Source organism: Ceratotherium simum, chromosome 1 (genome assembly GCF_057802395.1).
Source record: "Ceratotherium simum simum isolate JZ-2026a chromosome 1, ASM5780239v1, whole genome shotgun sequence".
Classification (NCBI taxonomy): Eukaryota; Metazoa; Chordata; class Mammalia; order Perissodactyla; family Rhinocerotidae; genus Ceratotherium; species Ceratotherium simum.
In genome coordinates this window covers 1,470,368-1,493,942 of record NC_141900.1, presented here as the reverse complement: position 1 = coordinate 1,493,942, position 23,575 = coordinate 1,470,368, and the positions used below count along the sequence as shown (strand labels likewise).

The 23,575-nt window shown below is 43.3% G+C and overlaps 2 protein-coding genes across 5 annotated transcripts in view; one reads left to right on the top strand and one right to left on the bottom strand.

Annotated features, from left to right (window-relative positions):
* The window catches only part of OGDH (oxoglutarate dehydrogenase), a 394,430-nt gene that overhangs the window by 71,497 nt on the left and 299,358 nt on the right, over nt 1-23,575 (bottom strand). Inside the window, exon 1 of one of the 3 annotated variants that reach the window (XM_014793632.2) lies at nt 8,786-8,886. The exons of 1 other annotated variant lie outside the window; for it this stretch is intronic. The gene's annotated coding sequence lies outside the window, so the exon portion shown is untranslated. Of the gene's footprint in view, nt 1-8,297; nt 8,319-8,785; nt 8,887-23,575 lie in introns of those variants that run through there. One more of the 3 variants, XM_087428462.1, reaches the window with a different exon arrangement.
* Nucleotides 20,098-23,114, top strand: TMED4 (transmembrane p24 trafficking protein 4). 2 transcript variants are annotated; one of them, XM_087429010.1, is made up of 5 exons: nt 20,098-20,249; nt 21,199-21,299; nt 21,467-21,592; nt 21,853-21,999; nt 22,438-23,114. In XM_087429010.1, the coding sequence occupies exons 2-5, from the start codon at nt 21,216-21,218 to the stop codon at nt 22,585-22,587; spliced, it is 507 nt and encodes a 168-aa protein (XP_087285136.1). In that variant the 5' UTR covers nt 20,098-20,249; nt 21,199-21,215; the 3' UTR covers nt 22,588-23,114. The 2 variants fall into 2 exon arrangements, with proteins under 2 accessions (XP_087285136.1, XP_004438386.1); XM_004438329.3 differs by lacking the exon at nt 20,098-20,249 and adding an exon at nt 20,848-21,022.

Sequence of the window (23,575 nt, the reverse complement as noted above, 5' to 3'; positions counted from 1 at the left end):
CCCCCGTGTCCCCCAGCAGTCTCAGAGGAAGCCTGTTCTGCTGTGCTCAGACATTTAAATAAAATTCAGAGTCTCAAAACATAGCACCCAAAATGTCCAGGTTGCAATTAAAAATCACTCATCACATAAAGAACCAGGATGATCTCAACCAAAACAAAAAAAGACAATCTATAGACATCAACACCAAGATGACAAAGATGCTAGAATTATCTGGTAAAGATTTTAAAGGAGCCAGCATCAAAATGCTTCCATTAGCAACTATGAACACACTTGAAACAATGAAAAATAAAAAGCCCCAGCAAAGAAACAGAAGACACAAAGAAGAACCAAATGGGGGCTGGCCCCGTGGTTAAGTGCGTGCGCTCTGCTGCTGGCGGCCTGGGTTCAGATCCTGGGCGCGCACCGACCCACCACTTGTCGGGCCATGCTGAGGCCACATCCCACATACAGCAACTAGCAGGATGTGCAACTATAACATACAACTGTCTACTGGGGCTTTGGGGAGAAAAAGGGAAAAAAAAAAAAAAGAAGAACCAAATGGAAATTTCAGAACTGGAAAATACAGTAACCAAAATAAAAAACTTGATGGGTTAAACCACAGAATGGAAAGGACAGAAGAAACTCAGTGAACATGAAGACAGAACAGAAGAAATACCCAATCTGAACAACAGAGAAAACAGACTGGAAAAAAAAAAAAAAAATGAACAGGGCCTCAGGAATATGCAGGACTATAACAAAAGTTCTACTGATGAACAAGAATGTCATCAGAATCTTAGGAGAAGAAAGGGGGAGGGGCCAAAAAAGTATTAGAAGAAATAATGGCTAAAAACTTCCCAAATCTGACAAAAGACATAAAGCTACAGATTCAAGAAGCTGAGAGAAACCCAAACAGAATAAACCCAAAGAAATCCACTCCAAGACACATCATAAACAAACTTTTGAAAACTGCAAACAATTTGAAGAGCATATTTCTGGCCAGAAACCATGCAGACCAGGAGAAACTGGCACAACACTTTTCAAGTGCTGAAGGAAAATAACTGTCAACCCAGAATTCTATATCCAGTGAAAATACCCTTCAGGAATGAAAGGGGAATCGAGACATTCTCAGATGAAGAAAAACTTAGAGAATTTACTGCCAGAAAACGTACCCTAAATGAATGGCTAAAGGAAATCCTCCAAACAGAAATGATAAAAAAGGGATTCTGCAACATCATGAAGGAAGAAAGAACAATGGAAAGAATAATATATAGGTAAATATAATTTCCTTCTCCTCTTGAGTCTTCTAAACTATGTGTAACGGATGAAGCAAAAATTACAACATGTCTGATGTGGTTCTAAATATATAGAGAGCAAATATTTAAGACAATTTTAAATGGAGGAGCGTACAGTGATGTAAACAGAGATATGTTTCTACACTTTACTCACACTGATAAAATGATGACACCAGTAGACTGTGACAAGTTATGTACATAAAAAAGCTATACAACACTAACAACAAAGTAGCAGAAAGAGAAATTAAGAATACCATCCCATTTACAATTGCAACAAAAAGAATAAAATACCTAGGAATAAACTTAACCAAAGAGGTGAAAGATCTCTACACCGAAAACTATAAAACATTTCTGAAAGAAATTGAAGAAGACGCAAAGAAATGGAAAGATATTCCGTGCTCTTGGATTGGAAGAATTAACATAGTTAAGATGTCAATACTTCCTAAAGCCATCTATAGATTCAATGCAATCCCTATCAAAGTTCCAACAACATTTTTCACAGAAATAGAACAAAGAATCCTAAAATTTATATGGAACAACAAAAGACCCCGAATAGCTAAAGGAATCCTGAGAAAAAAGAACAAAGCTGGAGGTATCACACTTCCTGATTTCAAAATATACTACAAAGCTATAGTAACCAAAACAGCATGGTACTGGCACAAAAACAGACACACAGATCAATGGAATAGAATCGAAAGCCCAGAAATAAACCCACACATCTATGGACAGCTAATCTTTGACAAAAGAGCCAAGAACATACAATGGGGAAAAGAAAGTCTCTTCAACAAATGGTGTTGGGAAAACTGGATAGCCACATGCAAAAAAATGAAAGTAGACCCTTGCCTTACACCATGCACAAAAATTAACTCCAAATGGATTAAAGACTTGAATGTAAGACCTGAAACTGTGAAACTTCTAGAAGAAAACATAGGCAGTACGCTCTTCGACATTGGTCTTAGCAACATCTTTTCAAACACCACATCTGACCGGGCAAGAGAAACAATAGAAAAAAAAAACAAATGGGACTACATCAAACTAAAAAGCTTCTGCACAGCAAAGGAAACCATCAACAAAACGAAAAGACAACCTAACAATTGGGAGAAGATATTTGCAAACCATACTTCTGATAAGGGCTTAATCTCCAAAATATATAAAGAACTCATGCATCTCAACAGCAAAAAAACTACCAACCCAATTAAAAAATGGGCAAAAGACCTGAACAGACATTTCTCCAAAGAAGATATACAGATGGCCAACAGACACATGAAAAGATGTTCAAAATCACTAACTATCAGGGAAATGCAAATCAAAACTACAATGAGATATCACCTCACGCCCGTCAGAATGGCTATAATTAACAAAGGAAACACCAAGTGTTGGAGAGGATGTGGAGAGAAGGGAACTCTCATACACTGCTGGTGGGAGTGCAAACTGGTGCAGCCACTATGGAAAACAGTATGGAGATTCCTCAAAAAATCAAGGATAGAACTTCCATATGATCCAGCTATTCCACTGCTGGGTATTTATCCAAAGAACTTGAAAACACCAATGCGTAAAGATACATGCACCTCTGTGTTCATTGCAGTGTTATTCACAATAGCCAAGACTTGGAAGCAACCTAAGTGCCCATCAAGGGACGAATGGATAAAGAAGCTGTGGTATATATACACAATGGAATACTATTCAGCCATAAGAAACGATGAAATCCAGCCATTTGTGACAACATGGATGGACATTGAGGGTATAATGCAAAGTGAAATAAGTCAGAGGGAGAAGGTCCAATACCGTATGATTTCCTTCATTAAGTAGTAGATAATAACAACAATAAACAAACACATAGGGACAGAGATTGGATTGGTGGTTACCAGAGGGGAAGGGGGGAGGGGGGAGGGTGAAAGGGATAATTCGGTACGTGTGTGGTGATGGGTTGTAATTAGTTTTTTGGTGGTGAACATGATGTAATCTATGCAGAAATAGAAGTACAATGATGTACACCTGAAATTTTTACAATGTTATAAACCAATAAAAAAAAAAGAAAAAAGAAAAAAAAAGCTACACAAAGAGATTTACTCAAAAACACTATATACAAGTAAAAGTGGAATTTTAAGATGTGTTCAAGTAACCCACAAGAAGTCAGGAAAAAGAAAGCACAGAAACAAAAAACAAAACATAAAATAAAGAATAAAATGGCAAATTTAAGTCCTAACATATCAATAATTTCATTAAATGTAAATGATCTAAATACACCAATTAGAAGACAGATACTGGCTGAGTAGATAAAACAACAGGATCCAACTATATGCTTGTCTACATGAAACTCACTTCAAATATAATGATATAAGAAGGTTGAAAGTAAAAGGATGAAAAATTATATACCATGCAAACATTCATCAGGTGCTATATTATTACCAGATAAAGTAGATATCAGAACAACAAAAATCACCAGAGACAGAGACATTACATAACAATAAAAGGTCAATCCATCAAGAAGATAATACAATCCTAAATGTGTACACACCAAACCACATAAGTGCAAAATATGTGAATCAAATAAAAGTGAAAGGAGAAAAAGACAAACCCATAATTATAGTTGGAGACTTCAACACCCCTCTTTCAACAAGAGATAGAAGCTAGACATAAGATCAGCAAGGATATAGAGGAACTCAACAAAAGTACACACTACCACAACTCACCCAACTTGAAATAGGTAATTTTAAAACCCTACAACTATTAAAGAAAATTAATGTGTAATTAAAAAGCTCCTAAAAAAGTAATTTTCAGGCCTAGATGGTTTCACTGCGGAATCCTACCAAATGTTTAAACATTAACTCCAATTCTACACAAGCTCTTTCAGGAAATACAAGAAGAGAGGATACTTATCAATTCATTTTACGAAGCTAATATTTCCCTGAAACCAAACCCAAACAAGGACATTAAAAAAAAAAAAAAGCTTTAAACTAATATTCCTCCTGAATACTGGTACAAAAAAAATCTTAACAAAATACAGTGAATAGAATTAAGCTATATATAAATATAATTACACACCATGACCTAGTGGCGTTTATTCCAGAGATGCAAGGCTGGTTCGATATCCAAAAAACAATGTAATCGGGGCCAGCCCAGTCGCACAGTGGTTAAGTACACGTGCTCTGCTTCGGCGGTCCGAGGGTTCGCAGGTTTGGATCTCAGGCGTGCACCAACGCACTGCTTGTCAAGCCATGCTGTGGCAGCGTCCCACATAAAGTAGAGGAAGATGGGCATGGATGTTAGCCCAGGGCCAATCTTCCTCAGCAAAAAAAGAGGAGGATTGGCATTGGATGTTAGCTCAGGGCTGATCTTCCTTACACACACAAAAAAACCCCCAAAAAACCCCAAAGTAATCGACCATACTGACAGGCTAGAGAAGAAAAATCACATGATCATATCAACATATGCAGATAAAGCACTTGACAAAATTCAACACCCATTCATGATAAAAACTGTCAGAAAACTAGGAATAGAGGGGAATTTCAACTTGATGTAGAGCATCCACAAAAGCCTACAGCTAACATTATACCTAATAGTAAAAGACTGAATGCTTCTTTCTAAAACTGGGAGCAATGCCAGGATGTCCACTCTCATCCCTACTATTCAACATAGTACTGAGAGTTTTAGCTAGCGCAATAAAGCAAGAAAAAGGAACTAAAAGGCACACAGATCAGAGAATAAGAAATAAAACTACTCCTATTTGCAGATGACATCATTGTCTATATACAAAACATCAATGAATCTACAAAAACATTCATAGAACTAATAAGCGAATTCAGCAGGGTCATACAACTGAAGATGAACATACACAACAATCAATTGTATTTCTATATACTATCAACGAACACACGAAAACCAAAATTTTAAAAAAAGAAATACTTACTGTAAGTCTAACAAAATGTGCAAGACTTGTATGCTGGACAGTACAAAATGCTGATGAAAGAAATAAAAAATCTAAATAAATGGAGAGACATGCTGTGTTCATAGATTGGAAGATTGAACACATTAAACATGTTGATTATGTCCAAATTGATATACAGATATAAGACAGTTCGTATCAAAATCTCAGTAAGATTTTTTGTAGATAAAGGTAAGAGTATTCTAAAATTTATATGGGAAAGCAAATGAACTAGATTAGCTAAAGTAATTCTGAAAAACAAGAATAAAGTGGGACAAATCAAGCTACCTGATTTCAAGACTTATTAGGTAGCTTCAGTTATCAAGACTGTGTGGTATTGATAGTGAGATAGACAAACAGACCAATGGAACAGAACAGAACTCTGAAACAGACCCCCACAAGCACAACTGACTTTTGACAAAAGTGCAAAGCAATTCAATGGAGGAAGAATACTCTTTTCAACAAATGGTGTTGGCTGGATATCCATAGGCCAAAACAACGAGAACAACAAAAAACCCACTCAAACTAGACTTCACACCTTACACAGAAATTAACTCAAAATGGATCACAGATTTAAATGTAAACACAAAACTATGAAACTTTTAGAAAAAGAGAGAAAATTTTTAGGAACTAGAGCTAGGCAAAGAGTTCTTAAACTTGACACCAAAAGCACAATCCATATGAGACAAAACTGATAAACTGAACTTCATCAAAATTAAAAACTTGTGCTCTGCAAAGGATCCTGTTAAGAAGATGAAAAGATAAGCCATAGACTAGGAGAAAATATTTGCAAACCTCATATCCAACAAAGGACTATAATATATAAGGAAATCTCAAAATTCAACATTAAAAAAAAGCAAACGATCCAATTACAAAATGAGCAAAAGATGTGAACAGGCGTTTCACATAAGAGGACATACAGACAGCAACTAAGCACATGAAAAGATGCTCAATATCACTAGCCATCAGGGAAATGCAAATTAAGACCACTATTAGACATCACTACACATCTATTACAATGCATAAAACAAAAAATAGTAACATCCTCAAATGCTGGCAAGGATGTAGAGAAAATGGATCACAAATACATTACTGACGGGAATGTAAAGTGGTACAGTCACTCTAGAAAACAGTTTGGCTATTTCTTAAACAACTAAACATGCAACCACCATATGACCTAGTGATTGCACTCCTGAGCATTTATCCCAGAGAAATGAAAACTTCTGTTCACATAAAAACCTGTATATGAATGTTTATAGTAGCCTTATTCATAACAGCCAAAGAATGATAACAACCCAGATGTCCTTCAGTGGGTGAACAGTTAAATTCACTGTGGTACATCTGTAGCCTGGAGGCATAAAAAGGAACAAACTACTGATAGAGGCACCAACCTGCATGCATCTTCAGAGAATTAAGGTGAGTGGAAAAAGCCAATCCCAAGGGTCACATATTGTGTGATTCTCTTTATATAACATTCTTGACATGCCAAAATTATAGAAATAGAGAAGAGATTAGTGTTCACCAGGAGCTGAGGAGTTGGAGGCAGAAGGGAAGCGGTGTGGCTATAAAAAGGCAACAGGAGTGATCCTAGTGGTGATGGAAATGTTCTGTATCTTGACTGTTATCAATGTCAACATCTGGTTGTGATATCTACTATAGTTTTTGCACAATGTTATCATTTGGGGAAATTGGGTAAAGGGACACTGGGATCTCTCTGTACTATTTGTTATAACTGCATACAATAGAATCATACGTATAAATTTCTCAGTAATTGTACAATTATCTCAAAGTAAAAACTATCTAAAAATTTAAAAAGTAGATGGTACAGTATTTTTTTCAAATGGGGTAATGAGTAGTGAGATCGGTTAAAAGCAGATCCAATAAGCATATATGTATACATATATGTATATGTGATATGCCTATAATAAACACAGTAAATATTTGGTATTTAATAAACTGCTCATTCAAATTAAAATGAAACCGAAAGAAATTCATGTTTCTGAAATTAAAGTTATCTTTAAAAGTAACTGAATTGTGGTGATGGTTGCATAGCTTTGAATACACTACAAACCACTTAATTGTATACTTTAAATGATTGAATTGTATAGTACATGAATTATACTTCAATAAAGCTGTTAAGGAAAAAAAAGTAATTGAAATGTGCAAAGTGCTCTCAAAAAAACAATGAGGATACTCTGGTCTTTCTCCAACTTTCCAAGATCCAGTTCTCAGCTAATTTACAAAGCTAAAATAGTATTAAATATTTTCACATGGGGCAGGTCTGCACAAAAAACTGTGGTTTGACTGGCACCTCATGCCACAGTGCAAACAAGCCTTCATCCCAGAGCAGTTATCCTAAAGCTGCTCAGAGCCGTGTACTTGGAAGAGGAGCCTCCAGTCCCTGTTTCCAAGTACAGGACTGCAGAACAAGGCACAGAGAAACCCCAATACAGAGCTCACACCTTGGGCCTCAGGGTCGCCTCTCCTGTGTGCTGGGTGAAGGGCAGAGACAGCAGGTTCTTGTCTACTCAGTGCCTTGCCACCACTTTTCTACTAAGTCTCAGTGCACACCTCAGTGCACAACACTTACGTCAGGTAGCTTTGAGAAAGAGAAAAGGTATATGGCTACCGTGTTCTTCCAGAAAATGCGCTTCATCTCAACATGCGCTACCAAACCTCCAGAAGAAGGATGAGTATGGTGCGGTACTGCAGGGGTAAGCACACTTATAAAGGGTGTCACCCCAAGGAGCGCAGGAATAAGGATGAGTCAGGTGGGGGTACTGAGCACAATGGGTTACTAAGTACACTGGGTGCTGCGGAATAATCTGCTCCTCGAGGGCTCACCCCAGGGGTGCAGGGAGAAGGATGGGTACGGTGGGGTACTGAATACCGTGGGTACTGCAGGGTATTCCGCTCCTCAAGGGCATCAGCCCAGGAGCAGGCAGAGAGAAGATGCGTACGGTGGGGGTAGTGAGTACGGTGGGTACTGCGGAGTTCTCTGCTACTCAAGAGGGCACCCCAGGAATGCAGGGAGAAGGATGGGTATGGTGGGGTACTGAGTACGAGGGAGTGCTGCAGTGACGGCCAGGACAGGAGCTGACCTGCACTGCGCTCTGGGGTGGGAGGACGGCCCAAAGCCCGCGACCGCTTCAAGGGCGCGCCATCCTTCCGTCGTCCGGACGGACAGAGGACACGGCTAGTCGGCTCCCACGTGACGCCTCCTCGACCTTGGGGGTCACCCTGGCGGCGGCGCCCGTTCCCTCACATCCGCCGCGCGGCCCGCCCCGCGCCCGCCAGAGCCAATGGCGTGCCGCTCCGCGCCCTGAGCGGCCTCCGAGCGCGCCCGCACCCGCCAATCTCCGCCCGCCCAGCGACGCCCGCCGCGCCATTGGCTGCCACGCCTGTCCATCAGGCTCCGTCCCGCCCACCTCCCTCATCAGCCCCGCTCCATCCAGCTTCACTCCCTGTCACCGCGGCGCCAGCGACAACGAGGCGCAACGGGCTCGCCCCCTGCCGCGACCCCTGCCCCCTACCCGATGAGTGCGGAGTCTCCCACACCGGGCCAGGCCCGGCGGCAGCGCTCGCTTACCTGTCTCCAGCTCAGCTCCACCCGAATAAGGCGCCGACACCCCACTCCAGGGCACCAAACTCTCGGCTCCGCCCCGGCGTGTGGCGTCAGCACGCAGCCCCGCCCCAGGGGGAGAAGTCCCGCCCTTCTGGGCGGGGCCGCGGCGTCACAGAAGCGCGCCGGCGTCGCCCGCGGCGCGTGTTGTGACTGCTGAGCCGACGCAGAGGCTGCGGCCCGGTGGTGGACTGAGTCGCGGCGCACCGACCTGTCTGCTGGCTCTGGAAGTGGTGTTTGTGAGTGGCTGGTGTGTCTTCTCCAGTGGGCTGTCGGAAACCCTCTGAGGGAGGACTGAGCCGACATCATCTGTGTCGCTGAACAGAAAGGAACCTTGGTCAGCGCTGCGCGCTCCGGGCGCCGCGCCGTGCCCTGCGGTGGGCGGGCGCAGTGAGAACCAGGAGCCCGGCGCGGGCCTCAGTGTATCCCGAGTGTGTGTGGAGCCGTCGTGGACACGAGGGTTTCCCAGGTGGGCAGCGGGATCGCTGTGGGACGCCGAGGCCTTCGGCTGGCGCGTGGACGGTGTATCATGCCGCTTCATTGGATACAAATGGCCTTAGGCTTTATGATGTTTTATTTACTGCTGAGAAGGAAAAGATGGTGTTACTAGCACACCTCGATCGTAAGATACAGCCCTATTTCACAATGTGAAAAACAATTGTATCTCAGAAGTGACGAAATAAGGTAAATTGTAGTGAATCACATACTGAGAAAGTTAGTCCTTTGCGGTTCTTCAGTCTTCATTACAGCAAGCAGAAAGCCGCATTTCTTGCTAATGTGTGTTTAACTCCGCTCCTTTCCTTCTTTACCTTTTTGACAAAGAGAGGTCAGACGTTAGGCTCAAAACTTTGGGTGGGCAATAATATAAAGCTAGAACTGAAACTGCGTTGTCTTCCTGATTTGTGATAGTTTATCTTTGATATTTATGGCGGGTGGTACTGGTTTTTCTATTTACGGTAATGGTAGTTTTGTTTTGTAATAAATGGTTCCACTTAAAGACTGTATCAACTAGACATGAGTATGGGGAGGTGGCATCTAAATGACTGACATTAGGGAACCGCTGTTCCACATCGTCTTGAGTTGTTCTGTGTATATTCCCAACAACTTGAAGACAAGAACTGTGTCATGTGGCACTGCAGAGGATACTGGGGTGATGAGGGGCAGCGATTGGACCATAGAGATCTGACCATGATGGCTCCGTGGAGGACACAAATACCTGAATGTGGGCGGGAAATCAGACTGAGGACTACGCTGCCCACTCACAAGTGTGATACAGACTTAGAGCACTTTTTAAATTTCTAAATGGGGAAGCCAGAGTAAGAGGTGTTTTTTGTTTTTCTTTCTTTCTTTCTTTTTTTGGTGAGGAAGATTAGCCCTGAGCTAACACCTGTTGCCAATCTTCCTCTTTTTGCTTGAGGAAGAGTGGCCTTGAGCTAACTTCTGTGCCCATCCTCCTCCATTTTGTATGTGGGTCACTGCCACAGCATGGCTTGATGAGTGGTGTAGGTCTGCTCCTGGGATCTGAACACGTGAACCTGGGCTGCCCAAGCAGAGCACACCAAACTTAACCACTTGACAGCCCCCTTGTTTTTCTTTTTTTTAAGTAGAGCATATAAGTGCTTGTGAGAAGGAAGTTGGGCTGATGTGTGGGATAAGGATCTGGAGACTGGGAGAAAGTTAAGGAACCAAGGAACAAAGTTCAGTATTTGTTTTCTCATTTTTTATTGTGGTAAAATATATATAAGAAAAAATTGTCATTTTAACTATTTTAAAGTGTACAATTCAGTGGCATTAATTACATTCACAATGTTTTGCAACCATCACTGCTATATTTCTGAAACTTTCTCACCACTCCAAACAGAAATTCTGTAATCATGAAGTGATAACTTCCCATTCCCCTGCCCCTCCCATCTCCCTTGGTAACTTCTATTATACTTTATGTCTCTATAAATTTGATGACTCTAGGGCCGGCCCCGTGGCTTAGCGGTTAAGTGCACGCGCTCTGCTGCTGGCGGCCTGGGTTCGATGCCAGGCGCGCACCGACGCACCGCTTCTCTGGCCATGCTGAGGCCGTGTCCCACATACAGCAACTAGAAGGATGTGCAGCTATGACATACAACTATCTACTGGGGCTTTGGGGGAAAGAAAAAAAAAAAAAATTTGATGACTCTAGGTACCACATATAAGTGGAATACAGTATTTGTCCTTTTATGACTCTCTTATTTCACTTAGCATAATGGTTTCAAGGTTCATCCATGTTGTAGCATATGTCAGAATTTCCTTTTTGTGGCTTAATAATATTCCATTGTGTGGATATACCACACCTTCTATATGCATTCCTCAGTTGATGGACATTTGAATTGTTTCCACCTTTTGACTATTATCACTAATACTACAATGAGCATTGGCTTACAAGTATCCGTTGAGTACTTGTTTATAATTCTTTCGTGTATATAGCTAGAAGTGGAATTGGTTGGTTATATGGTAATTATATGTCGAGCTTTTTGAGGAAGTGCTAAACTGTTTCTTAGCAGCCACACCAGTTTACATTCCCATCAGCAATGCAGGAGGGTTCCAATTTCTCCACATCATTGTCAATGCTTCTTATTTTCTCTTTAAATTTTGTTATAGCCATTCTAGTATATGTGAGGTGATGTCATTGTTGTCTTGATATGCATTTCCCTAATGACTAATGATGTTGAACATCTTTTCATGTGCTCATTGGCCATTTGTATATCTTCTTTGGAGAAAAGTCTATTCAAGTCCTTTGCCTATTTTTTTTTCTAATTTTATTTATTTTTTTCCCCCAAAGCCCCAGTAGATAGTAGTTTGTCATAGCTGTACATCCTTCTAGTTGCTGTATGTGGGATGCGGCCTCAGCATGGCCAGAGAAGCGGTGCGTTGGTGTGCGCCCGGGATCCGAACCCGGGCCGCCAGTAGTGGAGCGTACGCACTTAACCGCTAAGCCATGGGGCCGGCCCCCTTTGCCTATTTTTGAATTGGGTTGTTTGTCTCGTTGTTGAGGTGGAGGAGTTCTTTATATATTCTGGATATTAAGCCCTTATCAGATATATGATTTGCAAATATTTTCTCCTGTTCCATAGGTGGTCTTTTCCCTTTATAATTTTCTTTGATGAACAAAAGTTTTTAATTTTGATAAAGTCCATTTTATCCATGTTTGTTGTTATTGCTCATATCATAGCTAAGAATCCATTACCAAATCTGAGATCATGAAGATTTACCCTTATGTTTCTTCTAAGAATTTTATGGTTTTAGATTTTATATTTAGGTTTTTTATCCATTTTCAGTTAATTTTTGTATGTGATGTGCAGTAGGGGTCCAACTTCATCTTTTTGCATGTGGAACTCCAGTTGTCCCACCACTGTCTGTTGAAGAGATGATTCTTTCCCTATTGAATGGACTTGGCACCCTTTTGGAAAATCAGTTGGCCGTCTATGTTGAGTTTATTTCTGGACTCTCAATTCTATTCCATTGGTCTGTTTCTATCTTTCTGCCAGTACCACACTGTTTGGATTATTGTAGCTTTGTAGTAAGTTTTGAAATCCAGAAGTGTGGGTTCTCCAATTTTTTTCTTTTTCAAGGTGGTTTTGGCTATTCAGGGTTCCCTTGCAATTTCATATACAGTCATGTGTCACTCAACGACGGGGACACATTCTGAGAAATGCATCATTAGGCAATTTTGTTGTTGTGCAAACATCATAGAGTGTACTTACACAAACCTAGATGGTATAGCCTACTACACACCTAGGCTCTATGTTACTAATCTTACGGGACCACCATTGTATATGCAGTCTGTCATTGACCAAAATGTCATTATGCAGTGCATGACTGTAAATTTAAAGATTGGCTTTTCCACTTCTGCAAAAAAAGGCTGTTAGAATTTTGATAGAGATTGGGTTGAATCTGTAGATCGCTTTGGGCAGTATTGACATTATAACAATATCAAGTCTTCCAGTCCATGAACATGGATGTCTTTCCATTTATTTATGTCTTTAATTTCTTTCAGCATTGTTTTGTCATTTTCATTGCACAGCTTATTCACCTCCTGGGTTGAATCTCTTCCTAAGAATTTCATTCTTTTTGATGCCATTGCAAATGGAATTCTTTTCTTAATTTTCTTTTCAGATCATCCATTGTTAGTGTATAGAAATGCAACTGATTTGTGTGCAACTGGTTTTGTATCCTGCAACTTTGCTGAATTCATTATTAGCTCCTGTAGCTTTCTTTTAGATTCTTTGGGATTTTCTATACTTCCTCTTTTCCAGTTTGGATGCCATCTGTTTCTTTTTCTTGCCTAATTGCTCTGGTTAGAAATTCCAGCACAATCTTGAACACCCTTGCCTTGTTCCTGATCTTAAGAGTTCAGTATTTCACCATTGAGTAAGATGTTTGCTGTGGGATTTTCATAGACGTCCTTTATCATGTTGAGGAAGTTTCCTTCTACTCCTAGTTTTCTAAGTGTTTTGATGATGAAAGGGTGTTAGGTTTTGTTAAGTGCCTTTTCTGCATCAGTTGAGGTAATCGTGGTTTTTCCCCTTCATTCTAATAAAGTGATATATTACATTGATTGATTTTCTTATGTTGAGCCACCCTTCCATTCATGGGATAAATCCCACTTAGTCATGATGTATAATACCCTTAATATGCTGTTGGATTTGGTTTGCTAGTACTTTGTTGAGGATTTTTGCATCTATATTCATAAAGGATATTTTCTTTTCTTGTGAGTCTTTGTCTGGCTTTAGTATCAGTGTAATGCTCGCCTCATAGAATGAGTTAGGAAGTGTTCCTCCTCTTCAGTTAGTTGGAAGAGTTCAAGTAGGATCGGTGTTAATTCTTCTTTAAATATTTGGTAGAGGGGCTGGCCCCATGGCTTAGCGGTTAAGTGCGCATGCTCCGCTACTGGCGGCCCGGGTTCGGATCCCGGGCACTCACCGACGCACCACTTGTCCGGCCATGCTGAAGCAGCGTCCCACATACAGCAACAAGAAGGATGTGCAGCTATGACATACAACTGTCTACTGGGGCTTTGGGGAGAAAAAGAGAAAAAGAGGAGGAGGATTGGCAATAGATGTTAGCTCAGGGCTGATCTTTCTCACAAATAAATAAATAAATAAGTATTTGGTAGCATTCAGGGAAGCCATCCATTCCTGGGCTTTTCCTTATTGTGTCACTTTAGGTAATTTGTGTGTTTCTAGGCATTTGTCCACTTCATCTGAGTTATTTTATTTGTTGGTGTGCAATCGTTCATAGTATTCTTACCATCCTTTTTATTTCTGTAAGGTCAGTAGTAATTTAATAATTTAATTTAAAAATAATAATAAAATCTACTTTCATTTTTGATTTTAGTGATTTATGCCTTCTCTTTTTTTTCTTTGTCAGCTTAGCTAAAAGTTTGTCAATTTTGTTGATCTTTTCAAAGAATTAACTTTTACTTTCATTGACTGTATTGTTTTTCTAGTCTGTTTTATTTATCTCTGTTTTAATATTTATTATTTCCTTCCTTCTGCTAGTTTTGGGTTTAGTTTGCTCTTTCTTTCTTTTTTAGTTCTTCAAAGTGTAAAGTTAGGTTACTGATTTGATATCTTTCTTCTTTTTTAATGTAGACATTTACAACTATAAATTTTCCTCTGAGCACTGCCTTTGCTGCATCTCCTGGCTTTTGCTCAGTATGCTTTTTCATCAATGTAGACATTCTGCATTCATTCAACAAATATTTATACCAGTTTGGTTCTAGGTGCTGGGGATACAGAGGTGAACACAACATAGGCAGGAGCTATGTTGTCATGGAGCTGCATTTTAGGGTAAGCCAATAAGATAGCAGTTAATGATTTAAAATCCATAAAACAGGGTACTGCGATAGAGAATGGTGGTAGCACTGCTTTAGTTTTTTTTTTTTTTTTTTTTTTTGGTGAGGAAGATCAGCCCTGAGCTAACATCCATGCCAATCCTCCTCTTTTTTTGCTGAGGAAGACCGGCCCTGAGCTAACATCTATTGCCAATCCTCCTCCTTTTTTCCCCTTTTTTCTCCCCAAAGCCCCAGTAGATAGTTGTATGTCATAGTTGCACATCCTTCTAGTTGCTGTACGTGGGACACCACCTCAGCATGGCTGGAGAAGCCGTGCGTCGGTGCGTGCCTGCCCAGGATCTGAACCCCGGGCCGCCAGTAGCGGAGCTTGCGCACTAAACCGCTAAGCCACGGGGCTGGCCCCCGCACTGCTTTAGTTTTTAAAATTTATTTTATTAAATAGGTAACATATTCACATGGTTCAGAAATCAAAAAGATATTAAAAGATCTAGTTTGCAAAGTCTCCCTTGCACCCCTGTTACCATCCACCTCATTATCTGCTGGCCTGCCAGAGCCCTTCCCTACCAGGGGTAACTCTTTATTTGTTGGGTCATTGGACTATCAGATATCCTGGGGTGAGAGCAGAGGTGGAGGGAATTCAAGGGCTTGGAGAGTGGCCGTTTACCAACTAGGATTGAAGTATTTCTGTATTTTAACCAACAACCGTACTGGTGTTCATTGGCTGAATATTTATGTTACCTACAAGTAACCACTTATACTAGAGTCTTATATCTTCTTCCAGTGTTTTTCATGCATATACAAACACTAAAGATAGCTTACTAGGTACTCTCTTCTCACAGTGCTGTTTTAACTGGAAATCTCTCTGTATCAGTTCATAGAGAGCATCTTCATTTTTTCCAGTTGCATAACTGGTTGCGTTGTGGATAGCTCATCTTTGTTCCATGTGGTATGGACCAGGGCAGCTCTTCTGGGAATGGAGGATCCAAAATGGCTTCATTCCAATCACTGGCAGCTCTGTCGGCTGGGCTGGACCTCATGTCAGCTGGGTTCCAAGAGAGTGAAAATGGAATCTGTAAGGCCTCTTAAGGCCCAGGCTCCATAGCCATAAAGCTTCTCTTCAACTGCATTGGATTGGTCAGAGCAAGTCACAGGGCCAGCGCAGATGCCAGTAGATGGGAGATAGATCCCATCCCTCAAGGGGAAGAGCAGCATGTGGACGCAGGATGGGAGGGGTTGTTGGCACCGTCCTGCCACACCCAGGCCCCGTCAAGGTTCACATGTCTTACTTGGTGTTATACCTCTTTAGTCTCTTTTGAATTAGCAACTTTCCCTCACTTTCCCCCTCCTCTTCTGGACTTTAGTTTTTGAAGGGTTGAAGCCAATTGTTCCATAGGCTGGATTTGCCTTATTGTTTCCTCATGATGTCCTCTAATTTCTGAATTTCCAGTAAACTGCAAGATGGGACAAAAGACCTGATTCAGATTAAACATTACTTTAAAAATATTTTGTACCCATTGATGATCCTTATGTTTTACAATGATCATCTTTTGCCTGGACAGGATGATAATTTTAAAATCTAAGTCAGATCAAATCATTCCTCACCCAGAATCCCCTAAAGGGTTCTCACTCATTTGCTGAAGTCCTTAAAATGGTCTAAAAGGCCTACCTAACCCTCCTACCCCATCTATGACCTCACTTCTTCCTCCTTCCCCTAACTCTCTCTCCTCCTGCCACACTGGCCTCCCTGCCCTTGTTTAAACTCACCAGACATATGCCAGCCTCAGGGCTTTCCCTCTTTCCTCAGGTATTGGTAGGACCTGCCCCTTAAGGGCCTCTCTCACATGGCACCTTCTCAGTGAGCCTTCCTTGGCCACTCTATTGTATCCCACCCCACCTCTAACCACGCACTCCCTATATTAGTTTCCTGTGGCTGCCATAACAATTTACCACAAACATGGTAGATTTTTAAACAACAGAAATTTATTCTCTCACAATTCTAGAGGGCAGAAGTCTGAGATTAAGGTGTCAGCTGGGCTGTGCTCCCTCTAGAGGCTCTAGGAGAGATTTCATTGCTTGTCTCTTCCAGTTTCTGGTGGCTCTAGGCATTCCTGGGCTTGGGGCTGCATCACTTCGATGTCTGCCTTTGTGATCACATGGCCTCCCCCTTTTCTCTGTGTGTGTGTCTCTCTCTCTTTAAAGTGTACAGTTCAGTGGCATCAAGTACATTGACAATATTGTGAAACATCTCCGGAACTGTCTCATCATCCCAAACTGAAACTCTATACCCAGTAAACAATAACTCCCCATTCCTCACCTTCCCCCAGCCCATGGCTACCACTATTCTACTTTCTGTCTCTATGATTTTGACTACTCTAAATACCTCATATAAATGGAATCATACAGTATTTGTCCTTTGTGATAGGCTTATTTCACTCAGCGTAATGTCCTCAAGGTTCATCCATGTGGTAGCTAATTACAGAATTTCCTTCCCTTTAAAGCTGAATAATATTCCATCGTATGTAAGTATCACATTCTGTTTATCTCTTGTCTGTTCATCCATTGATGGACATTTGGGTTGCTTCCACCTCTTGGCTGTTGTGAATAGTGCTGCTATGAACGTGGATGTGCAAATACCTCTTCAAGATCCTGCTTTCAGTTGTTTTAGAGATCTACCGAGAAGTGGAATTGGTAGATCATATGGTAACTGCCATACTATTTTCTATAGTGGTTGCAACATTTTATATTACCACGAACGATTCCCAAGGGTTCCAGTTTCTCTACATCCTCACCAATGCTTGTTTTCTGTTTTTTTGTGAGGAAGTCTGGCCATGAGCTAACATCCGTTACCAATCTTCCTCTTTTTGCTGAGGAAGATTGGCCCTAAGCTAACATCTGTACCCATCTTCCTCTATTTTGTATATGGGATGCCTCCACAGCATGGCTTGATGAGTGGTGCATAGGTCTGCACCCGGGATCCGAACCCGCAAACCCCAGACCAACAAAGCGGAGGGTGTGAACTTAACCACTATGCCACCAGGCCGGCCCCTGTTTGTTTTTTTGATAGTAGCCATCCTAATGGGTGTGAGATATCTTTTTTCTCTTATAAAGAGACTTGTCATTGGATTTAGGGCTCACATGAATAATCCAGGATTATCTCATCAAGATCCTTAATTACATTTGCAAAGACCCTTTCTTCAAGTAAGGTCACATTCACAGGTTCCAGGGACTCGAACATGGACGTTTTTTGAGGGCCACTGTTCAACCCACTATACTTTCCTGTCCTCTTCCCTGCCATATTTTTCTCCTTGACAATCTCCATCTGAGATGCTATATATTTACTTATTTGTTTATTGACAAACAATAATCAAGATAAATCCATTAGAACAAGAATTTTTGTCTGTTTTCTTCACCAGTGTGTTCCCAGGGTTTAGAACAGTGCCTGGCACAAATGGCTGCTCAGCAGATATTGGTTGAATGAATGAATGAAGGGGTAGCCAGCCTAGATAAACGTTGGCAGAAACTGCCCTACCATCTTTTAAGGGGAAAAGTTTTGGGGCCCAAGGATTAGATGACCTAAAACAAGGTTTCTACTGTGGGGATGCAATCTCTTTAAGATTACTCATCAATTAGGACAAATTTCAGGTCCTCTTTAAGAAAAAATACAAAATTAGAAATATAAATACCATTTCTCACTAAAGTGAATTAGGATTCCTGGGATAAATGGCTGATTTTGTGTCTAGGGCAGGAAATGAACAAAATGGAAAGCAAGAAAGCCCCTAAAGACTAGTAGAATTGTGACAAAAGGGCACAGGAGAAACAATGTTTTATGAGCCAATTTGAACATTAAAAAAGGGGTAATGATTATAATGGATTGAAACACATTTTGTTTTACTCTAAGTCCTCTCTGGCTCTAGATTTACCTGTTTACAGGATATACCAGGGACAGAGAAATGTTAAATGACACATGAAGATACCATCAGCCAAATCCAGAATGTGGAAAAATCTATTGGTCACATGATCCAGTTGCTTCAGTAAGTAAATGACATCATCATCATCAACAACAAAAAGGGAAGGAGAATTGTTGTATGGTATGAGATTTTGGAGATATATCAATGAATGCAGCAAGTAGACCTTGCTTGGACCCTCATTAACAATCTAAAGTTTTTGAGACAATGGGGGAAATTGAATATATACTAAGTATTAGATGACATTAAAGAATTATGTTTAATTTTGTTGGGTGTGCTCATGGTATTTTTTAAAGTCCTTATCTGTTAGAGACACACTGAAGTATTTATAGGTGAAATGATATGATGTCCGGGATTTTAACAAGAAAGGCAAAAAATTGATCATTGTTGAAGCTGCATGATGAGTATATGAAAGTTCATTGTAACTATTCTTTTGTGTGTCTAGAAATTCTCAATAAAAATTAAAAACAGAGTTTCAACCTTCCTTTGCTCTAATTCCATGCCCAATAAGTAACTTTCTGGTTTGGTTTTCATCTTCCTCTGTCCCACAAAATGGGTGCTGTAACTAGAGGATGTCAGCATGCCCCATGACCCTAATCATTCTGACTTTTCCTCCTACTTCTCTTTTCCTCAGTTTTCTTAGCCCAGATTGTCAGTCTCACGTTGTACCAGTTTGTTCAAAGGAGGGAGGGAGGAGAATGATGCAGAGAAGCTTGCCAAGGGAGAGGTGGGCAACAGCAAACAGGTCAAGCCACTTAAACCTGAAGACTGTCCCCACCGTGTTTGGACAGAGATCAAACTGTCCACTGACTACTGAATATGGCAGAGATTGTGTCTTGTCCATTCCATTGGACAAAAGTTGAGCCAAACGCTAATATTTAACAATTGAGAGATTTCATATCAAAACCCAAATTTCCAGCTTCCTTTTTTGTTGTTCATCCAGCTTCTTAAAAGGAGATCTTAAAGAGGCTTTCCGTCCTCACCACAGAACTGCTGCTGCTCAGGGTGGCTTGCCTTGTAAAACTCCATTCTGTAATGCCCCGAGGATTTTTGTCTGCGTTCAATCCAAGTTCTTACCGGGTAAACAGCAGCATTTACAACACTAAGCACGCTAAGCAAAGTATTCCAGGGTTTATTTGTGTTTAGTAAAGAAGACTGGGACCCCACCCACAGTTCTCACGGGCCCATTGGAGCCATGAAGCGGGTTTCGTTCTGCTCAACATCTCGATCCACTCCGAGACCCAAATCATTGTAGGCCAGCAGAGACCTGCGTCCCAGCTGTGGATGAAAGCTCGAGTCGTGGTGACTGCATGTCCCAAATCTTCACCGCGGGGACAGTGAGCAGTCTGACAAGTTGACCGGTAGGGGTTGAGGGTACAAAGGAGAAGACGCTGCCAAGCCTCGGCCTTTAAGAGCAGAGAATACCAAAAAGTGGACATTGGGACCGTGACCCCCACCTTGTGCCCCCTGGTCAGCGCACCCACGTGACTTTAATGACTTTGGTCAATACTTCAGTACGTACCCCTAACAGGGAGGGTCAGAAAATCACCACACTGCAATACTGTGATCACATGCAACAAAACTAACGACTTCTCACTATCAAGACGGCACGTTCGTGTTGGTTTGCATTCCCGTCCAGGTAAGGCCCCCTCCTCCTCCGGTTACGGCCCCCAAAACCCGTGCCTGGGTCTCCTGCACCCCAAAAAGGGCGCTCGCCCGGCCGGGTCTCGGTAATGGCCCGTCGAAGCCCCGACTCCGTCTCTCCAGGCTGCGAGCGAACCCCAAGTCTGGCCGCCCCGCAGATCCGTGTTTCCAGATGTGGGGCGCGGAGTACCGCCTGCCCACCCCTCAGCGCTCCGAGATCCCCGCCCACCGCGCGGCCACGACCCGACGCGGCGCGCGAGGGGCCAGTGGCGAGAACATCTGCGCATGCGTACTCTCCGTCTGTTCGTGCTGCCCCGCCCAGTGAGAGCGGGGCGCAGGCGCGCGCATGCACTCTGGGTCAAAGGCACGCGTCAGTAGGGGCCCGACTGCGCACCGGGGAAGCAGGAGGGGATCCCCACCTCCCAACCTGGGCGTCTAGCGCATGCGTACTCTCCGCTCGGCTGTGCTGCGTGGCGGTGAAGACGGGCGCAGAAAGGGGTGGACGCAGGGCGGGCGTCACCGCGCACGCGCATTCTGCGCCCGGCTGTGTTGCGTCGCATGGGAGCGAGGCGCAGGCGCGCGCATGCGCGCCGGGCGAAGGGTGCGAGATGGCAGGTGTAGGGGGCGGTCGACGGCCGGTGATGGGGTGGCAGGCGCTGCTGCTGCTCGCGCTGTGCGCGGCGGGCGCCCGGGGGCTCTACTTTCACATCGGCGAGACCGAGAAGCGCTGCTTCATCGAGGAAATTCCTGACGAGACCATGGTCATCGGTCAGGCGGGGCGAGGGTGGACAGGGCCCTGCGTGTCCCCCCCGACGCGGCTGCGGCTCCCCGCTCCTGGCGGCGCCTGGAGGACGCCGGGCCGAGCAGCGCCCCCTGCCCGGCGCTCTGGGAGTGTGGGAGCTGGGCAGAACTGACGGGTTGTGACGGCTCTGTCTGCTCCGCAGGGAACTACCGCACCCAGATGTGGGATAAACAGAAGGAGGTCTTCCTGCCCTCGACCCCGGGCCTGGGCATGCACGTGGAGGTGAAGGATCCTGAAGGCAAGGTAGGGCCACCGCTGGCCGCCCTCCGCTGTGGCATCGGCGGCTTGCAGACTGCATCAGGCGTCCTTAACTAGAGCCCTCTGGGATGTACAGAGCTCAAGGGACATGCTCTGCGCTGGGAGAGGTCAGGGTACGGGGTGGGGGGCTTTCATTGACTGCTTTGTTGCAGGTGGTGCTGTCCCGGCAGTACGGCTCAGAGGGGCGCTTCACCTTCACTTCCCACACTCCTGGTGAACATCAGATCTGCCTGCACTCCAACTCTACCAGGATGGCTCTCTTCGCTGGCGGCAGGCTGGTAAGAGAATTTTTCTCTTTGGCAGCAGCAGGGAATCTCTCACTTGTTTCCAAAGTTTTGATTTACCACCGTCATCATTTGTGACACTTTGTGGCACAGTCACAATTGGGGAGACCGATGTTGCCCTTTAGCCCCACATCCAGGGACAAGAGTGGGTTCCAGAGCCTGGAACAGACAGTCAGAGGCCCCACCACTCAGACACCATAACTTTAGTGTTTCTGACCTGGTTGCTATGGGGCTCCAACCCTGTTTCCTTCTAGCGTGTGCACCTAGACATCCAGGTTGGGGAGCATGCCAACAACTACCCCGAGATTGCTGCCAAGGATAAACTGACGGAGCTGCAGCTCCGAGCCCGCCAGTTACTTGATCAGGTGGAACAGATCCAGAAGGAGCAGGATTACCAAAGGGTAAGAGCATATCTCTGTCCTTGGACATGGCAGTTGATTTTTATACCCACAACACTTACTGAAAGTTTCTGTTTGGGGCCTTCTCTGCTTGGGAAATCAGCTGTTCAGAGAATAGAGTGGAGAGATCAGTGTAGACAGCCATTTTTAAGCTCTGCAAAATAAAGTGAGGAGAAGACAGGTCACAATCTAGCCTAGCCATTGCCTGCCTGTTGACCTTGGCGTCTTCCTTGAAATGGTAGGAGCGTGATTTCTGTTCTAGCATATATGCTTGAGGAGGGGCAGTATATCACTTCCTTGGGGCACTCCCAATGGACTCAGAGGCAGTATTCCAGAAGGCATTTGGTCTCGAAGTTGAGTAGTCCCAAGGGAGGGAGGGGCCTCGAAACAGCTAGGACCATCTTTCCAGCACTTCTAATCCTGGGTTGTTATGCCACACAGTATCGTGAAGAACGCTTCCGCCTGACCAGTGAGAGCACCAACCAGAGAGTCCTGTGGTGGTCCATTGCTCAGACTGTCATCCTCATTCTCACTGGCATCTGGCAGATGCGTCACCTCAAGAGCTTCTTTGAGGCCAAGAAGCTGGTGTAGTGTTCTCTCTGAATGACCCTTCCCTCTTACCTCAACTATTTGGTACTTTCCCTGCCCAATAATACCTTATCCACCTGGATTTTGAGGGAAAAATGAAAAAAGAATATAAGCCACATTGGTTCCACGGCAACAAAGCATTCAGATCAGCCACTTGTTAACACTGGTTCTCAAGGACACAAGACATTGGTCCAAACTTGGAAAGGTCTGTTTTGGGATTTGGGCAGAGGCAGAACTGACCCAGGACTAAGTCTTGTTCTTTCACTTCCAGTGATTCCCCTCCATCCAGTCACAAAATGAGCAAATGAAAAATCTCTGCGACTCCTTTGACTTCCCCCTGTGTCTACATACACAGTGGGCAACTGAAATGCCCCACTCAGGAGGCCCCGCCTCACTGCTCCCCGGTCAGTCCTGGGTTCATTCAGTGGCTTTGTGAATGTAAATAAGGGGCAGGTCTTGGCCCCAGAGAATTGAAATGTTTTTCTATGTATTAGAACTATATTTTGATAAATTATATATTTTCCTTCCTAGTTGAAGTGTTCCTGCCTGTGTGTGACTAGCTGAAAACACCAATGTGGTCCCCTCTGCATTCTGTTTAGGCACACATTTTTGATAACTACCATGGCAGCTCTCAGGATGTCAGCAGTCTGTGGGCCAGAAAGCAGACATCACTGCTGCTCTCAGGGCCTTATCAGAGGGCCAAGCAGAGAATTCTCTGAGACGCCTGTGACTTCCATCACACAGGGCTTCAGAGTCCAAGTGAGGTAGTGGCAGAGCTGGCACGGGCAGGGCACTCTTATCCTCCCTCTCCCCTTCACCTTTATTTAAGCTGTTGTAAATGTTTTCATGGGAACCAGATTTGGTTCTTTATACAGATTTTTTCAGTGAAATAAAAGGTGTTGTAGTAGCTGTGTATGAAATGAAATAAGAGGTTGTGGGCAGAGGGGAGGCACAAAGGGAAAAGGAGGAAAGGCTCGTGGCCGGGACTGCC